General features: G+C 34.1%; 1 protein-coding gene across 1 annotated transcript; it reads right to left on the reverse strand.

The window, feature by feature from the left end:
* Nucleotides 1-1,061: 1,061 nt before the first annotated feature.
* LOC149152661 (double-stranded RNA-binding protein 6-like) lies at nucleotides 1,062-2,286 on the reverse strand. Its single transcript, XM_089443560.1, has 3 exons — nucleotides 2,075-2,286; nucleotides 1,322-1,584; nucleotides 1,062-1,180 (listed from the first exon to the last, which is right to left on the reverse strand). Exons 1-3 carry the CDS (start codon nucleotides 2,284-2,286, stop codon nucleotides 1,062-1,064), a joined length of 594 nt encoding a protein of 197 aa, XP_089299686.1.
* Between the last annotated feature and the right edge of the window lie 19,044 nt (nucleotides 2,287-21,330).

The raw sequence follows: 21,330 nt of genomic DNA on the forward strand, positions 1-21,330 counted from the left end.
ATGCCTATACAAAAAAAATTAAGATGTTGATATAATTATGAGAAGTTACATTACATCAAATATCACCTTGACACCTATAAAATGCTAAGGATACTAATTAATGTAATCATCCTGTTATTCATATATTATACATTTATATGTTAATTATATATTATACATTTAAACTTATTTTTTATCTAATTTTTTAAATCAAATATTCTTAAGCTATTTTGCTTCTTGTCCCTGCTCTCATCTATTGTTCAGAAACATTACATAAATATAAACACAGAGTAATAATAACAACTTTTTATTGAACCAACAAGCCAACATTTATTGCAATAAAAATATTTTATATATATATATATATATATATATATATATATATATATATATATATATATAATATAAAAAAATATATTCAATGAAACATTATGTGCTTGAAGATGTGCCCTACACAACCACGAAAAAAATCATAATCATAGAACTTTATTTTTCATAAAAAAGATCACAATCATTTCATTCTTTTTAGGAAAGACTCATTCAAATTCTGTTAGAAAAATCTGTAGCAAAATTGCAATCTTTATATTCCTTTGAAAAAATAGAAAACTTATTCATTCCCTTGAAAAAATAGAAAACTTAAGTTCAACAAAGAAATAAAAAATATTTGTCCACATCTGCCAAACAAGGAAAAGACATTTCAAGTTCTGTTAGAAAAATCTGTAGCACAATTGCAATCTTTATATTCCTTTGAAAAAATAGAAAACTTATTCATTCCCTTGAAAAAATAGAAAGCTTGAGTTCAACAAAGAAATAAGAAATATTTGTCCACATCTGCCAAACAAGGAAAGGATATTTGTGGTGAGATCACACTGTTTATTCTTTTTGAAAAATACTCAAATTTGTCAATTCTTCATAAACACATTGAAAATTGGTAAATACAAAATCCATTCAATTCAAACAGTGCAAACAGAAACACAAAACAGAACAGAGAATTTGCCAGAGGCCCAGAACAGAACAGAAACATTGTTTGGGTTACTGGGTAGTGATTTAAGACATATTGGTTATATACTACACAGCAACAATCAAACTTCTGAAGCCCCTCCAACTTCACATGGGTTCTCCACATTTATCTTTTCTGGAACAGTAGGAACATCCTTTTGTTTGGTTTCATCATGAAGTTCAATCTGTGGAAAAGAATTGCCTGAAAAGAGAATCTAATGGATCAGTGGCATCAACAAATCTAAATAGCACAATGGAGAGAAGGAAACTAACAATGTTACAAATTACATAGGGATAACTAAGGAGAATGCAAATAATTTGTTTTCTATCTACAACAACTCACAATCTTGGGTGCGAATTGATCGGATTGCTTCATATGCAGCGTTTCTTGCGGCCTCCTTCTTATTGTTTGAAGGAGCTCCGGTGTACGACTCCCCGTTAATCTCTACAGTTGCCGTAAAAGTTGGGCAGTGTGCAATTCCTTCCTTTGTAAATTGATACGTAGGAAGTGGAATGTTCTTTTTTACAGCAAACTCGTCGAGCACGTTCTTGAGTAGTTTTGTCTCCTGCTTGGTCATCAAAAATAAGACAAACAGATTTACAATCCTCCAACATATTCAAACTCATTAGGTTTGGTAACGAATGAACAAACTCTTTACCAGATTGACAAAGGTCTCGAGTGTTCGAGGATACATGCTAAGACTTGTTCACCACTTGACCTCTGATCAAATGGAACTCATCACATCTAGCTCATTATGACATGTTGTGGCCCATAAATATGGATTTTCAGTTATCATTGTGGCACATGCATAAAATAAGGATATTAAGATATCATTGTGGAGTACCGAGCAGTATGATATATAACAAGAAGCCATCTCCATGCTCCAGCAGAGGAAAATGTTCAGTTATCATTCCGGGAAATGCATAAATAAGGATGTAAAACAGAGAATTTGCCAGAGGCCCAGAACAGAACAGAACAGAACAGAACAGAAACATTGTTTGGGTTACTGGGTAGTGATTTAAGACATATTCGTTATACAGTCTCGTTTTCGGAGAAAAATAGAAGGAAATCGCATATGCAAATCTTACTTTAAACTGGATATGCAAATCTTCAACCGCTACCTGAGCGGCGGCGTTCTCTGCTTCCTTCTTATATTTAAATCCCGGGGGCGAATCATATCGTGCGCCGTTCACTGTCACACTGCATTTGAACTCAGGAAGATGGTCTTGGCCTTCCTTTACGGTGGTGTAAACTGGCAAAAGCAAAGAATTCTTCTGGGCGTACTCTAGTAACATGTTTTTGAACATTTCCGCAGCAGGGCAAAGGGATCGAAATGCAGACAAAAAGGAGAAAAGAGTGTGGAACAGAGAAGCTGAGTGGTCTGTGTGTATTTTAACAGGGAGTGGTCTGTGGGTATTTTAACTTTTTGGAATCGACCTGTAATTTGTTTTCAGAACCGTCCTGCGCATAATCTCATAATTAAAGCACACCGTAGCCTGCGTTTCTATATTTGTTTGCCTGCGTCTCATAATTAAAGCACACCCGTAGCCTGCGTTTCTATATTTGTTTGCCGTCCTGCGCATAATCTCATAATTAAAGCACACCCGTAGCCTGCGTTTCTATATTTGTTTGTCGTCCTGCGCATAATCTCATAATTAAAGCACACCCGTAGCCTGCGTTTCTATATTTGTTTGCCTGCGTCTCATAATTAAAGCACACCCGTAGCCTACGTTTCTATATTTGTTTGCCTGCGTCTCATAATTAAAGCACACCCGTAGCCTGCGTTTCTATATTTGTTTTCCTGCGTCTCATAATTAAAGCACACCCGTAATCTTAATAGAGATTAATAAACTATTAAATAAATACATTTTCAATCCAAGGTTGAATTTAAAATAGTAAGTGAAAAGGTTAATAAATAAGTTAGGAAGGGAACATGACATACATGGTCATGGAATTTCAAGGAGGAACCAAACTCAAAAAAGAATTGGAAGTTTTTTTTGGAAACTATTTTCTAGCTTAACCTATTTATTTCATAAAGAAATTAATTTCCTTCATATAATTGAAGGTGGTGAGGTGATGTTTCTCATAATTCTATGGTAGTTATACAATGTTATGATTGCTAACAAAGATTTAGGAAATAGTAAATTTGTAGCTATTAATAGGTTTCAAAATGCTCTCATTCTTGGATGGATCTTTGGGATACAATTAGGTTCTTATTTCTAATGAGGATAGATTGAAAACAACTTTCAAGACCAAATGGGACACATAAAAATACACATCTAAATGGAAGTCATTTTACTAGTGAATGTTAATGCCACTTTTCTTTGGGATAGAATTAGGTTCTTATTCTAATGAGGATAGATTGAAAACCACTTTCAAGAACAAATGGGACACATAAAAGTACACATCTAAATGGAAGTCATTTGGACTAATAAATGCCAATGCCACTTTACAATATGTGAAAGTTATAGCTTTCAACAACCTTGTTAATCAAAGCATGGTTTTTATATATACAATGTCAACATTTAATAGAAGAGGTTCTTTGATCATGTATGACAATTGAATCAAATGTTTGATAGGTGCAGAAAATATGGACCTAACTAAATTCCAAGAACATTTTCTTTCTTGCAAAAATAAAATTGTTTGGGAATATCATTTCAAAATATGAAATATTAGTAGATCTATAAAGAACAAAAGCCATGCAAATTCCACTAACATGTAATAAGAAATTGATGTAATCCTTTTCTAGGAATATTAATTTCATAAGTTGATACATCTATGATTATTGAGATCATTAAATCCCTATAAAAGATGATGAAGTAAGATGTAATATTTTAATATGATAAGCTTGGCAAAGGAACTTTTGAGGAAATCAAGATAGTTATTGATGCCACTCCATCCTTGAGCAATATAGGCTTGAGAAAATATTTTTATCTCCATAAATTTGAATCTGACCACTCCCTTGATGTTGTGCTCACTTAGAAGGATGAAGAAGGGAGTGAATTTGTAAAAAAAATTATGAGCATCAGACTACAAGGTGTTGAACTAAATTATTTGGAAGTTGAAAAACAAGCATAAGTTGTAGTCAAAGTAGTGAAATAACTCAAACTTTATGTTCTAAATAGACATAAAAAAGTTATTGTTCCACATTCAGTTATGAGATTTATATTTACGAAGAAGGAACTCGGTGATAGTGTAGGAACTAGATGATGGCTTTCTAGGAATATAATATAGATATTAAACTTACAACCATAGTTCAAGCACAAGGATTCTAAGGAAAACTAGAAGTCAGAGCTTAAGATCAAGCTTACACTGACAAAGTGGTTTGGAAGAATATTTTTTTACAACTAATGTCCTTTTTGTACCTATAGACAAATTCATGATATCATGTTTTCAAACACTATTTGCAACATGGATCTAGTCCGAGTCACCTAGCTGTAAAGAAATGAATAGCATTAAGATTGAAATTTATTCAACACTATCTAGTCAACATAATTATTTATAGGAAGAACTATGACAACATGTTATTGAGATGTTTTGGAGGACAATGATATTGAGAAAGTATTCATTAATTTACATCATGGTTCAATAGGTGATCATTTGGACATACCACCACACATTAGGTTTTCAAAGTTGGGCACTAATAACCAATGTTATTCTAATATGTGCATGCACATGTACAATAGTGTTGAATATGTCAAAAATGTGCAAGAAGGGATTAAAACGAAAAAAACTAGTGATATCATTGCAACATTTTTGCTATTGATAACCTTTTGAGAAATGGGGATTCGATGTAATGGTAAATATTAATCCTAACTCCTCAAAGAAACACGAGCACATATTGATTCCAATAAATTCCTTCACATTGTAAAAAAAGTTACAGTAATAAATTTCAATCACATGACAATGATTCAATTCTTGTAAAAACATATCATCACTAGGCTTTGTGTCCCATCTATACTATTATTTGATATTGTATCATACTTTTCATTAGTAGATGTAACCAGGAAAGGATTTTCCTTATGCTTTTAAGCTAGCTATTATTACTAAGGGAATGTTTTCTTTGAATCAACAAACAAAAACTTGATCAAGATTATCAATCATAATTTAATCTCCAACACATTATGGGTTAATTATGCGTAATGTACTATTTGGCACATCACCATACTTTTTGATATATAAAAAAGAGACAATTTTACCATCTAACATATTTCTACCTTCTTTGCAATCATAATAAGAAAAAAGTGGTAAGTTCTTAGCAACAATACAAAATAAAATTGGGACTTTGTTGAATTTAAAAGAGGACATAAATAAAACCAAACAAAAAAGTGTAGGTCACAAGAAAATTGTTAAGTAATGGTTCAATAAACATGCACTGTGTGGCAAAGCATTTTCAAGTTAGTGATATAGAACTAAAGTGGGACAAAGTGAAATCTCCATAAGGGTTTAGATAAGGCCAGGCCTTGAGCATTCTACATGGCTCAAAATATTTTACTTGGAATTTTTCAGACGCTTGATATCTATGAAACCTTGTAGCACACTACCTCTTTTTCCTTATTATGTTTTTCTATGAGAAGTTTTTCCATGTGACCATCAGTTGGAAATCTATGTAATGGATGTATATTAAAATTATTTTGGAACTAGGGTTACTTTCTTAAGGAGCTAGGGTTTCCAACTTACTGTGGGCCTAAAAAACAACACTCTTTCCTGTCATGGGCTTCCAAGGGTATGGAACTACCATCTAACAAGTGTGTCAACACTGAACAACTTTACTATGTATCCATCAGGGAGTCAGGAGCAGGAGAAACATGGAAAAATCCAAAGTGATTAGGGGAAAAGGCACGGAGAAAAGCATCTCATAAAACTTTTAAGGGCCTTTCCACATTGAAAGAGCTAACCCTGGGGGTAGATGTAAACTTAGACAGGGTTGAATCTCTAGCCCATCAAGCCCTCGTTGGTAACTTTGATTACATCACCTTGTCCCATGCGAAGATTTTATCCTTGATAAAGGTGACCTGGAAGCCACTAGTTGGTTACATTGCAATGATGAGAATTTTAGTCCATAAATGGATCCATTTCCATTTTCTAACAAAAATTGATCTTGATTTTATTCTTAGTAAGGCTTGGGTGTTAGGCAAGGGTTCCTTGTGGCTTCAATGTTAGCATCCGACCTTCTATCCAAGTATTGAGCTACAACCTCGCCAAAACATATGGGTCATGATGCCATGTTTTCCTTTGGAGCTATGGTAAAAATGTGTCTTCATAAACATCAAATTCCCTTGGAAGATTTGTTTCTTGTGGAGGCTTCCCTAATCATTGTTGACAAATGAATGATATGGGTTCTAGTGGATATGGATGTTTCTGAGGAGCTCCTTAGGACACTAAAAATTAGATGGGAGGAAAAAGTTAAAATCCAGCCTCTGGATTATTTGAACACTCCCTTCAAATTCCTAAACTACATAAAAGTGGGGCACGTGGTGAATTCTTGTAATTCTCCTCCTTAACAAAGGCTTCAATACAAAAAAATTGATCAAGCTTTATATAAATATGGCACCAATTTTTCTGAGGCGTATGTATTGGACCAACAAGATCTCCAAATTCCCACATTTCCCGTCCTAGGTGTGACCCAGCGATTGGGCACAATTTGAAAGGAGGCTTGTATATCTGAGGACGGTGGAAATATTGGAAATCCCCCTATCGAGCTACGTTATCATACTAATTCCTCTTTTTTTGTGGATCTATATGTGGATGGACTCTAATTGGTTTAGGGGGATGTAAATGGACTTCTACCTGAAACAATGTACATCCATTGAACTTCTTCTGAACATGATACAACATCAATATTGGAGATCGATAGATCGAACCTGGACCTTATTTCTTCCATCATACTGGACGTTTCCTCTTTGGAGGACCTCTAACAAGGAAGAGATGATTTCACCACTAATTTCTTCTCCTCTTTTCCATCTCTTATTCAATATCTTTCTCCAAAGGATTCTTTTATGATCAAACAACTTGAAAACATTACATGCTCTCCTATAACTTTTTCAAAATTTTCAAAAAATCTTCCAAACCCTACAATCTCCATCCTCCCAGACCCTACACCTATTTATGTGGTGTCCAAACTCTGTGTAACCTCATCTTCTAATCGGGTAGAGAGAAAATCTCGTGATCCTTGTCGAAACCCTGCTCTACAGAGGAACGGTCATCCCATGACTTCCCTTTTTCATGCCAACATTCACTTTCCCTTCTCACATGAGACCGAACCTCAAAGGAAGTATCCCCTACATCCCACCTCTCCTACAACTATAGTCCCTGGTTCTATTTCTGCTCCTGTCCCACCCTAAACATTGTGCCCCAATTTGAACCCTCCCCTACCCCTTCTGATCATATCGTTCCCTCCATTATTCAATCCTATAAGGGTGTTTTAAATATCATCGCCTTACCTTTATATCTTGATTCCTCTAAAGGAACCTCACTCTCCTTTTCATAATGTAACTATACAAAAAAATAAACACAATGAAAAATTCTTGGCAAGAGAAGGTCCTTCACATCAAGTAATCTAGGGAGGGCTATGTGAATCTCCACTTGTTCACTCTAAGAATGTTGTTAGGGCCCTTAAAGAACATAATCCCTCTTTGACCTCTTCCTAATAATCGTCATATATCTAAATATTAAGGGGGATTGTGGGAGCCTCAAATTCATCTTCCGTAAGAGACTAGTGGACATCCATCACCCCTCAATTATCATGCTTTAAGAGACCATGGTCCCAGTGGAAAAGGATAAGGATTCTTTCCACCATCTTTTTCCCGGCTAGTTTTCCTACTTTATGGACTCTGTAGGATTGTTGGGAGAACTTCTCTCCCTTTCAAATCCCAAATTGAGGTCCTTTCAATATTTCTCCTCTTTCGTTGGAATTATTCATGAAGGTGTTGTAAAGGATTTTTGTGTCTAATCAAGTTGGTAAACTGATATGGGCCTTATAGGAGGAGGCCTGATTTATGGGATAAAGTCAAAGTGAGTGGACTTATATTAGAACCCTCTCTCCTATTGGCCGAAGACTTCAATTTTATTATCTTTCTTGGTGAATCTTGGGGGTCCTGCACCCATTTTTACCCCATGGCCACATTTTTTTTTGGAGATTCTTTAGATTAATGACCTCGATAATATCTCTCCTTTTCACCTTGCCCCTACTTGGAGAAATGGAAATACTGGGGGGGTGGTACAAAAAAGTATATTAATAGATTCTTGATGGCTGGTTAGGTGTCAAAAAAGATTGGAAGATTCAAATCAAGGATATTTCAAGACAAAATATCATACTGCCTTCCTATACTTCTTGAATTGCACTTTGAGGATCACAAGAATTATTAGCCTTTCTAATTTAATCACACATGGATGGAAGAGGTCTCTTTCAAATCCCTAATTTCTGAGTTATCGTGGAATAGTTCAACTCTTAGTTTCTCATCAACTATGGACTCCTTAGTTAAGAATTTATACTAACTCAAGAAGATTATTGTAAAATGGGAAAAAAAAATGAAATGTTAGGTCCCTATAATACTAATGATGCCCCCATTACTATTGTAGTTGTACCCTTATTAATATTTTTGTGCCCCTATTGTCCCCATATTGTTATTACTGCGCCCCATAGAATCCCTCTATTGTTATTTTTGTGCCTTTATATTATTATTGTTAGGTTGGCTTGGTTATATTGTGACTCCTTAGACTCCTATATATAGAAAGGAGGTTTTGTCATTTGAATCATCCAAGAATTGTTCATTTATGTAATGTAAAGGAGGTTGGCCCCTCGAAGAGGCTGAATTCTAAGGCGTTGATCTATCTTTTCTATCTTTTTGTGAGCTGGTTTCATAACATTTGGTATCAGAGGTTTGGATTCTAGGGTTTCGTTGCTCCAAATAGGTCATCGTGGCATTTTCGCTATAACTTTTTTCTACGATGTTTCAGAAGCGAACAAAAGAAACCCATTTGAGACGAAATCGCGTTGAACCTCGGGTTCAAATTTTAGAGCTTTTCGCGCTATATTCGTGGAGATATGATATGAGGAAGTTGGTATTTTTGCAAACTCCTGAATTAAATTCCAAACAAGTGACCTTGGGAAAATCGTCATAACCTTTGTTTTGAGCATCAGATTGCAATTTCGTAAGAAGTTACAGAAAGAGAACGGACTGTAGTTTCCTGTATATATTTTTTAGACTCGAAGGTCAAAACAGTGACACGTGTCACTTCATACAAGTTCGCTCTTCTGAAAAGGTATATAATCTGAGGTCATCTTGGGACATTGTGCATAAATATTCCTTGGAGAATCTAAATTCGATCAGACTGGTGGCATTGGAAAGAGGACATAGAGGGCTACTGCAGGTCACAATTTCAGAATTGAAAGATCTGAAATTACAGAGATACATCAGATTTAATATCGAGTGCCTACAAAGTGAAAAAAGGTGTGTATTCTTTTAATATTTGCATAAGCTTGGTTTGAAAAATTAGTTTGAAGGAATTCAAAGGGAATAGTGAAGAATTATTATCGGTAATTGATGCCCTGAAGAAAGAAAATGGAAACACCTAGTAACAACCTGAAATCTCTAGCATGACTCATGAAGAAGAGGAAGAAATGCTACATGATATATCAAAATTACAAGACCAAGTGCAACAAATGTCACTCTCACAAAAGCTAACAGAAGCTAAGATAAATGGTGTGGAATCTAAGATAAAGGGTGTGGAAGCTAAGATGAATGGCGTGGAAGCTAAGATGAATGGTGTGGAAACTAATATCAATGGCATGGAAGCTAAGATGAATGACATGGACGCTAAGATGGATGGCATGGATGATAAGATGGAAGAATTGAAGATAAATTTGAATAAGTTGCTACAAGAAATGGTCACTAATGGTGAAAGGGTAGTAAAGGAAACTCATGATGAGAACAAAAGAAATGTTAATCATGATTTCATAGACTATAATGTTGGATCGAAGACCCACCATATTCCAAAAATCGATATGAGAAAGTTTGATGGCAAGGATCCCACAACATGGATACTACAGATGGAGCAATTTTTCGATCTCAATAATGTGAAAAACACACAAAAGGTACATATTGCAACTTTATATTTGGAACCAAATCAGTTTGTATGGTATCAATGGCTTTTCTCTCGTAAACAAATTATCACTTGGGCAATTTTTACGGAAGAAATGACAGCACATTATGAGGATACAAAAAGCAACACCTTTTTAGCCAATTGATAAGTCTCAAACAAAAGGGCTCAATGATGGAGCACATTGAGGGGTTCCACAAATTGAACATAAGGGTAAAAAATATTCTAGAGTAGCATAGGATTGATGTGTTCATATGGACTTTAAAGGAGAATATCCAACGTGATGTTCGCCTTTGGGAACTTGATTCATTGGAGAAGGCATTCAGGTTAGTAAGAAAAATGGAAAGAAAAATTATGGCAACCAAGAAGCCTACCACTCACAACTATAAAGATGGAAGTGTTGTTGCCCCTAGCCTTCCACAACCTATAAGGTTCACACCACAACAATTGGAAGAAAAAGAGCAAAAGGGCTTTGTTACAGTTGTGATAGAAAATACACTAAAGGTCATAAGTGTGCTGAGAAGAAATTATTCTACATAGATTGTGAAGAGAAAGTCTGAAGAAAATGAACAAGAAAGGTCAAAAGAAGAGGATATACTCCAGGAACAAAGCCTAGATAAAGAAGAAATGAATCCGACCATATCTTGTAATGCATTGGCTGGAATTACCACTCCTCAAACCATCAAGATAGAAGGACATATCAAGAAGAAAAAGGTAATAGTGTTGATTGATTCAGGAAGTACCCACAATTTTATTCATTGTAAGATAGCAAAAGAATTGAATTGCTTCCTATATCCAGCACCAGAGTGTCAAGTGATGGCTGCAAGTGGAGGAACAATAAATTGCTCTGGAAAGTGCCATAATATCAAGCTATCAATGGGAGAATATGTATTGAATAGCCCAATGCTTTCAATTCCAATGGGAGGTGCTGATGTTGTACTAGGAGTTCAATGGCTACAATCCTTGGGTACAATAGCTTTTAACTTTCAAGAACTTTTTACGAAATTTTATGTGGAAAGAAAGGAAGTTGAATTAAGGGGTATTGCAGGGAAACCGGAAAGATAATCAACTCTAACAGTATGACAAAGCTTCTAAAAAATGAACAACGAGGTGTAATTGCACAATTATGTTCGCTAGATGTTTCCACATCGAAATCATCTATTTCTCTAGATCTCCAAAAAGTCTTGGACAATCATTCCAAGGTATTTGAGACTCCCAAAGGTCTCCCACCTATTCGTGATCATGATCATGCTATTCATTTGATTCCAGGAAGTGTTCCTCCAAACATCAGGCCGTACAGATATCCCTATTCCCAAAAGAGTGAAATTGAACGTATGGTTGCAGAAATGCTAGAGGCTGGTATAATTCAACCTAGCCAAAATTCTTTCTCTGCTCCAGTAGTATTGGTGCACAAGAAGGATGGATCATGGCGCATGTGTCCGGATTATAGGGAGCTCAACAAGCTCAGTATTAAAGATAAGTTTCCCATTCCTGTCATTGACGAATTATTGGATGAATTCAATGGATCAATTTACTTCACCAAGTTGGATCTTCGTTTAGGATATCATCAAATCAGAATGAAGACTGAAGACATTTTGAAAACAACATTTAAAACTCATGAGGGTCACTATGAATTTTTGGTCATGCCTTTTGGCCTTACCAATGCACCTTCTACATTTCAAGGTTTGATGAATTCCATTTTCAAACCCTTCCTTAGAAAAATTGTGTTAGTATTTTTTGATGATATACTAATCTACAACAAGTCTTGGAAGGATCACGTTGAACATGTTGACAGGGTGCTACAACTATTGGAGGAGAAACAATTATATGCAAAAAGATCCAAATGTTTCTTTGGAGTACAAGAGGTGGAATATCTGGGTCATATTGTATCTCATGAAGGAGTTAAGGTAGACCCTAGCAAAATTAAAGCCATTAAGGAATGGAAAATCCCCACATCCATAAAACATTTGCGAGGATTTCTCGGGTTGAAAGGGTATTATCGCAAGTTCATTAAGAAATATGGGAAAATAGCAACACCTCTAACAACATTATTGAAGAAAGATGCATTTTCATGGACTCCAGAAGCAACAAAGGTCTTCGAACATCTTAAAGAGGCAATGTGCCATGCACCAATCTTAGCTACGCCAGACTTCACAAAAACCTTTATTGTGGAATTTGATGCTTTAGGAAATGGAATTGGTGTTGTTTTAATGCAAGATGAAAGACCCATTGCTTTCGAAAGTCGTCCAATCAAGGGAAAGTATTTACACAAAACTATTTATGAGAAGGAAATGTTGGCAATACTACATGCACTTAAGAAATGGCGACCCTACCTAATGGGAAGACACTTCAAGGTAAAAACGGGTCATGATAGCCTTAAATACTTTTTAGAACAAAGATTATCCTCTGAAGAACAACAAAAGTGGGTCACAAAGATGTTGGGTTATGACTTTGAAATCATCTACAAAAAAGGGAAGCAAAATGTTGTGGTAGATGCACTCTCATGAAAGGATGAGGATGTGGAAGCATTGTTGTGCGCCATTTCTATTATCCAACCAGATTGGATAAACAAAGCAACGGGAGAATGGAAGAATGACGAAGAAGTGTGGGCACTTATTCGAAAGTTACAACAAGATTCCAGTACATCTGATACATTTAGCTGGAAAAATGATTCGTTATGGTACAAAGATCACTTATACCTTTTTAAGAATTCCCAACTCAAACAAAATATTCTTCTGGAATTGCACGCTTCTACCTTAGGAGGGCACTCGAGATTTTTAAAAACTTACCACTGGGTTAAGAAGGAATTTTTTTGGGATGGCCTTAAATCAGATATTCAATATTTTGTGGCAGAATGTTTGGTTTTCCAACAAAATAAAGCTGAAACAATTAAGACACCAGGTCTATTACAACCTTTATCCATTCCAAGCCAATGTTGGGAGGAGGTTTCAATGGATTTTATCACAGGTTTACCCAGGTCTGAGGGAAAGAGTGTCATCATGGTGGTAGCTGACAGACTTACCAAGTATGCTCACTTTTGTGCATTATCACATCCATTTAAAGCTAGTATAGTTTCTACTGCATTTATAGAAACAATTCAAAAGCTACATGGAAACCCAAAGATTATTGTAAGTGACAGAGATCCCATTTTTACTGGAAATTTTTGGACAGAATTATTTTCTTGTCTTGGTACTCAGTTAGCTCATAGCTCATCTTATCATCCTCAATCTGATGGGAAAACTGAGATAGTAAACAAATGTTTGGAAGGATATCTTTGTTGCTTTGTATCTGATAAACAAACATAATGGGTCAAATGGTTGCCTCTAGCTGAATGGTGGTATAACACTTCCTTCCATACTGCAACAAAAATGACCCCATTTATGGCACTTTATGGATATCAGCCACCATCCATCACATCATATTTAAGAGAAAATTCTAAGGTTCAAGCAGTGGAACATCACATCGAGCATCAACAACAAGTTCTCCAACTCTTAAAGGATAACCTTGTGTTGGCACAGAATAGAATGAAACAACAAGCAGATCAACATCGTAGTGAAAGAAGTTTTGATGTAGGTGACTGGGTATTCCTACGGCTACAACCATATAAACAAATGTCCCTCAAGCAAGGTAAGAAGGATAATAAATTATCACCAAAGTATTATGGTCCGTACAAGGTGTTGCAAAAGATTGGTACTATGGCATACAAATTGGAGCTTCCTGCAGCTTCTTGAGTGCACCCAGTTTTCCACGTTTCATGTTTAAAGAAGGTTATAGGCAACAAGCTCCCAGTTCAAACAATATTTCCAGAACTTGACGAGGAAGGAAAAATTATATTGGAACCGGAAGCAGTCATAGAAACAAGAACTCGAAAGCTACGAAATCGATCCATTTCGGAGTATCTCATCAAGTGGAAGAACTTATCCACTGAAGATTCCACATGGGAGGATGAGAATTTTATACAGAAGCATCCAAAACTACTCAAGCGTTAAGGACAACACTTTTTTTTAAGGAGAGGCGCATGTTAGGTCCCTATAATACTAATGATGCCCCCATTACTATTGTAGTTGTATCCCTTATTAATATTGTTGTTCCCCTATTGTCCCCATATTATTATTACTGTGCCCCGTAGAATCCCTCTATTGTTATTTATGTGCCTTTATATTATTATTGTTAGGTCGGATTGGTTATATTGTGACTCCTTAGACTCCTATATATAGAAAGGAGGTTTTTTCATTTGAATCATCCAAGAATTGTTCATTTATGTAATGTAAAGGAGGTTGCCCCCTCGAAGAGGCAGAATTCTAAGGCATTGATCTATCTTTTCTATCTTTTTGTGAGCTGGTTTCATAACAGGAAATTTGATCTCATAAATGCCCTGTATGACTTGGAGAAAGTATATGATCAACTCTCATAAGTTTTTTTTTAACACAAACTACTTAGTGGAGTTATCTAATAGGACGAGCTCTTTAGAAGCTAGAAAAATACATATTTTGAGACTTGAGGAGTCATGGAGGCTGAAGAGAATAGCGACATGGATAAAGTTGGGGGATGGTAATACAAAATTATTTGATAATTATGCCACCCACTTAAGAAACATAAATTCTATTTGGGCCATAAAGGTGGAGGATGTAAAATTTGTTTCAAATCAATCATATTTAAAATAAAGCAGTGCTTACCCATTTTTATTCCTTGTTTAGAGATGTTGGTCATAACAATATTGTCCCTCGGCTTTAACTCATCTAGAGATATCCCAGACTTTTCAACTCAAAGGATTCTGATATGATAAGCAACCCCATCTCCTATGAAGAAATCAAAGGGGTCTTAAAGCATTTCTCAAAAACTTTTTATCAAATTAAATATTTGACTAATTGTTCCAAAACTTTTTATCAAATTAAATATTTGACTAATTGTTCCTTTGAAGTGCTTTTCAAAATTCCGCTAGGTTCTGGCGCCGACCACTTTAAGTGGTAAAGTACTTGACAAACTGGAAAAATATATTATACGTTCACCGTTAAGGGTCGAACTTGCGACAAGAAATCCACAACACACATGCCTTACAAACTCTACTATGTCTCGTGGCTTGTTAATCTATCCTTCGTCCTTCATTATATTTAGTATCCTGTGTTATTAACTGTGCCATGGACACACACCCTTTCCGATATCCAATCTCGTTTATACAGTCAATCAAGGATGACGAGCCATTTCTCTCATGGGTTTGGCTAACTCAAAGCTTTACGTGCCTCGTTCAAAACAATAGTTCACATTAGGACTTTGGAGTATGGCTATACCATGTGTTGCTTACGTGGCTTCGGCGCATTCAAAACAATCGTTCAAGCAAGGACTCTGGGGTATGACTATAATGTGCATTGCTCATGTGTCTTCAGCCCATTCAAATCAGGATTTTGCGTGTAGTCACTTCGATCAGTTCAAAATAGGATTTCGTGTGCAGTGGCTTTAGCATGTTCAAATCAAGATTTCGAGTGAAATGGTTTCGGCCCGTTCAAACTAGGATTTCGGGTGCTCTGGTTTTGACCTATTCAAACCATGATTATACAATATGTTGCTCACGTGACCTCAACCTATTCAAACTAGGATTTCAGGTGTTGTCCAGTCATGATTTTACAATGCCATAGTCATCTTTCGAGCTTCCAAAAAAATATAAACATAGACCTCTACAGGAGATCGAAACCACAACCTTTACGACAAAGATACAAGCGCTGCACCAATGAATCAAGTCCTGTTCACTGAGATGATCAAGCTTTGAATACAAGTCACGTGCACCATGCTTGACACAGAGTATATCTATATATAATAGGTTGATGGTCCCAAATCTTGCCTTTCAACTTGGATCGACCGAGTGCCTTTATTAAAATTTGTGCCATGGGTCTTATGTGGCCACACCATGTGACCATTAACTGTCCAATGCTCGATGCCCTTGTGACCTTATCCATATGACCCAGATCCTAGGGTCATAGGTCATTCCTTCCTTAACATCATCATGTCATCATTAGTCCACATGGCAACTTGTGAGGAATGCCATGTGTCACCTTATTTCTGACTCATTACCAATTCAAAAGTATAAATGGTAGTTTAACTCATTCATTATATATTTTTAATTTTATTTAAAATATAATAAAAATTATTATAATTTGTTAAAAAGAATTAAAATATTAAATTTATTTCTATATTAAAGGGTACTTATTTCAAGTCATGCTGATGTAAACCTGCACTGTGTTTTTTTTTTTAATTAATAGATCGGTTGGAGTTAAGAGAATATGCTTGGTCCAAAAAATATATTGATTGGTGTGATTTCATTAAGTCTCTCCTCTTGAGCGTTACTATCCTTAACAATATTTTTCTAAATTTGTAAACCGGTTGATAAGTGGAAGTGGAAGAGCCACAAGTCAAATCAGGGCACTTCCCCACTCTTCCCCTTTCTACCATGTTGGCGTTCTCTTTCGCCTTCGTGCCATTCTAGAGGAATGGATAATGCCTTTCCATCCATTTCGTTGGAGTTCGAATCCAACTTTGTCAATATTGTCTCTGCCAGCGCGCTATATGATAACGTCTTCACTACGCTGACCCAAGGATACATAATTAAAAAGGTGCTTCGGTTTTTAAATTTTATGAATACAGAGTGGAAAGCTTAAGAATTACCATTGAAGGTTTTGACTTTTCGTGCAGCTCGAGCCTGGCTGGTAAAACAAACTTTGTGCTTCAAGTGACTTTAAACTTCGTGCTCCATCCAAGACTTGAAGGCTGCGTGAGCGTTCGGTGTGCCTTTCCCTGGACTCTTCGCGAACGGAATTTACCTTTTTCTTTTATTGAAAAAAAATTCAAAACTTTCAAACTTCGTGATCTCCTTCACGGCTGCTGTCTTCGTCTTCGTGGCCGCTTTCAAACTTTGGCAATTCGTGTTTCAATGTTTGCAATGGAATGCATCATTGACAATTATAATTAGATAATTAGAATTATAATGTTTTTATAATTAGAATAGCATCTTGCAGGACAATTATCAATGTTATGAAAATGAGGTATGTGCCTCTTGATGATGGTGTGGAATTTCACATTTGTTGGGACACTTCACATTTTATTTAAACTATTAATAAATTCATTGGCCAATTCTGATGTCATATATTACTGTGCCTTTTCTAGAGAGGACATAGAACTTTAGTCTGCACAAGATCCCTAACAATATCATTTTATGACTTATAATATCAAAATTAAAGGAAATACACTCAATCTTATTCTCCTTATTATCTGAGTCATTCCCATTAACATTGAAAACTGTTGTAATTAGTGGGACTTAGCCTATCAAATAAGGAAAAGCTCTTATTTGAGACTCATTAACTCTGGTTTACTTGTAAAGTTTGGGATATAGTATTGCTGAAAATTTTTGGAGAAAAATACAATAGATTCAAAATAATTTTATCATCTATAATATCAAAATTAAAGGAAATACACTCAATCTTGTGCTCTTTATAAGACCATGGATATAATTAGGTACTTAATATACAAGAAATAGAGTCAAAAGAATTTTATAACTTATAATATCAAAATTAAAGGATACACTCAATCTTATTCTCCTTATTAGGTGAGTCATTCCCATTGAAACCATGAATATGATTAGATACTTAATATACATGAATAAGATAAACAACATGGAAGACACATGCTCCCTAAAGTTAATTTGAACAACCAAAACCACCTATGGCCCAAATGGGGATAGCACAAAGATGTCAAAATATTACCTAAATCATTGGAGACTAAGAAGTTAATTTGATGAATAATGATATTAAAAATATTATTATCTAAGTTTAAAGAGAATTTATGGTCAGATAAATAATTAGAAGATAAAAGAAAATCAAGATAGTAAAAGCAAGCCATCAACCCTAATTTAGAAGATCAAAAGTATCTATTTCAACTAGCATAAAGAAGACAATTAATGTTGGTAAAATAAGAGTAAACTTTCATCCTAAAACATTTCATTTAATATAAAAATAAATATTTTATTTATTGCAAATATTAAAATATTATAATTAATATTTTTTAAACATATTATATATCAACTATCTATAATCTATCAACCCTATATATATTCAAAAAAAACTCTAGTAATACAATCAAAGATAATATCTCTAATGAATTAAAAAAAAAAAACAATCTATTTTATTATTTAAAAAAAAAAATAAAGAAAATAAAAATTAATCAATCTAACAAATTAAATATTTAATATTTTAATAGGCTTACTAAATAAAATTTTCTAAATTGATTTATTAGATACAATCATCATTTAAAATCTAGATATATAATACAAGATGTTGCAAATTTCCATAAACAACCTAAAACGAAATCAATGTTAAAAGGTCATTTTTTACAAGTTCACTCTTCCACAAATTCTAAAAAAAAAAAAAAAAAAAAGTAAAATCAATATAATAATTAAAACCAAGATGAAATGAGAAGGTGGGCCTGTTCCCATGCTTAGTTGAGCAACTTGTTAGGTTCAAAATTTTGTTAGTTTACATTCTTTTATATTTCAAAATAAATATTGAATAAATAATTTTTCAGGATAGAATTAAAAAAAATATAATATTTTGGAAAAATTATTTATATATATGTAAGTATAATTGATATATAAATATTTTATTTAAATTGGATATTGAATTATTTTATTTATAATCAATATTGAAATATTTTTTATCATTTTTTGTATATGGTTCACAAATACCAAATATGGGTGGCCATTATATCTACTAAATATTTGTACTAGGTACATCTACTCGCAGGGACTACTTCGTGTAGGCTTAACCACAAAACCTTGCCCCAAGGGTGTTAAGAAAATTGAACCTATCTGAATTGAGACTTTTATGAGTAGAATTATTTAGATATTTGTCTTCCATACTTATCACATAAAAGAATTGATTCTTTTATGAGTAGAATTATTTAGATATTTATCTTCCATACTTATCACATAAAAGAATTGATTTCCGACACATTTCGAACCATTAACTATGGTTCATCATTAGGATGAAAAGTTGAAGAGAACATGATTTAACAAAGTATAAAAAATGGAGGAAGGAGTCTAAGAACTAAAAAAAGACTTCTGACTTAACTTTTTAGTTGTTAGACTTTTTCCTCCCCTTTTTATTTATTGGTTCCAAACGTGCCGAAAATCAATTTTTTTAGGTGATGGATCTCCAAAACAAAGATCTAAATAATTCTACTCACAAAAGTCTCGAATAAAAACTTGTAACACATTTGTAACTGCTCAATAAAAAAATGTTGTCTACCAATCAAACTAACCGTCAAAAACTATTTTTTACCTAAAATTATACCTTTCTCCTGGAAGTAAGAGACACGTCTCGAGGTAAACCAACGGAGTGAGAGACACATCTAGAGCTGGACCCAGTGATGAAGAGAGAGGTCATGGAAAGTGCACATTGTCATTTATATTTATGGAAGTGGTATGTACTTTAAAATAAGAGTTATGGACGTTTTGGATACTTGGGAAAACAAATATTAAAAGAAATATAGTTATGGACGTTTTGGATACTTGGGAAAACAAATATTAAAAGAAATAACAATAGTTTACATAAATTATTCAAAAGCAAAACAAATTATTCATGGTTTCCTTGCTTTACGGGATTGAAGCATCTCGAGCTTGTTCAAATATCAAGATTCTATTGATTTATTGGAATGAAGTGAAGTGTGGTGGCTCAAATGGATATGAACGTGAAGCTCACTTTTCTAATAATAATAAAAAATGGAAGGTATGGACGCTCATGAGTTTTTAAAACCGGTGGTTGTTTTTTAACAATGTTATAATGTTAAACAAAATGAGGTATATTTTTGGAAAAAATTATGCTAGATGTGTATTAAGTTACAATATTATGAAATAATTATAATTAATTATTTATATATATATATATATATATATATTTTTGATATTTTTTAAAAATGTTAATATAATAAATTAATTGTTGTAACTTATAATAAGAATTTGATTAATAATATTTTAAAATTAGTGTATAATTTTAATTTCTATTACTTAAAGTTATATAAGGAAATGTTTAAGATTTTAAATATATTTTTATTTACATTATCAATATGAATTGGATTTCATGTTTTTTATTTTTTCTTTTGATTTGATGAATTTACTTCTATTTTTTCATGATTTTTCATGTATTTGGACTCTTATTTAAAGAATTATGTGGGACATATCACTCACTAGCTTCATCTTATGTTTCTTTCTCCCATCACTTTCATCTTTTATCCAATTATAGAGAGCATTGAATTTTCAATGTAATGATTGATTTAGATGATGATAGTTTATTTTTGAAACAAAAAGACCTATCTCAAAATTGATGATTGGTGTTGTTTAAGTGACTTACATGTGCAATGAAAGCCTTTAAAATATTCAACATTAAAGGTAGTGCATAACACAATAGTTCACATCAAATCCTGTGAAAATACCAGTTTCATGTTCTAATTAATGCTTTACTAATGCATGTTTTAATTCTACATTGTGGAAATATCAAAGCCTATATACCTAATAATATAAACCAAAGAGTCATTTATCTTAGATTAAAGTGATTATTGTACACCTATTTTAATTCTTCATAATATTAACCATTTTTACCTCCATTTAGTTCATTGTGCATTTCGCCCCTTCAATTACAATGAACAATGTATGTATGGGACTATTACAATGGAATGTTGAGCCATACATAGATTTCAATTAGCTTTGGATGGAATATGTTTATAGGAATATATTCATGTAGGCTAATAAGAAATCAAAAGGAACAAACTATCTTAAGATTTTTTCCATATATTTACCCTAGTTGTATGTACGAAGATCACTTCAACCCCTAAACTGTGAGCAACCCTTTTTCTCTCCATTCCTCTCAACATTTCGTTAGGCTAGTGTCAATAGTGGGGTGGCACCTACATTAAACCTGTATGGATGTCGGCAAGAGGTATTGGCCATCTATACCTCCATAGGTAAGGAGCTCACCATGGGTTTACTAACCCTATTATTGCTCACGGCTTCCTTTTTTATAGAATTAATAAGAGTAATGCATATAAATTGCTTTAACTATCTAATGCAAGACACTAGGCTCTGCATGAATGTTATAGACATTTTTGTGCCTATACAGCATAGAGCATGAAATGTCAAATAATCTAGGGATCAAAGTCCTAAACAAGTTGTTCTTACCCTTAGAGGAACAAGGTCAGCAAACCACAACACT

Source organism: Pinus tabuliformis, chromosome 9, assembly GCF_031772625.1.
Source record: "Pinus tabuliformis cultivar Carrire ecotype Pingquan chromosome 9, CPIR1, whole genome shotgun sequence".
Classification (NCBI taxonomy): domain Eukaryota; kingdom Viridiplantae; phylum Streptophyta; class Pinopsida; order Pinales; family Pinaceae; genus Pinus; species Pinus tabuliformis.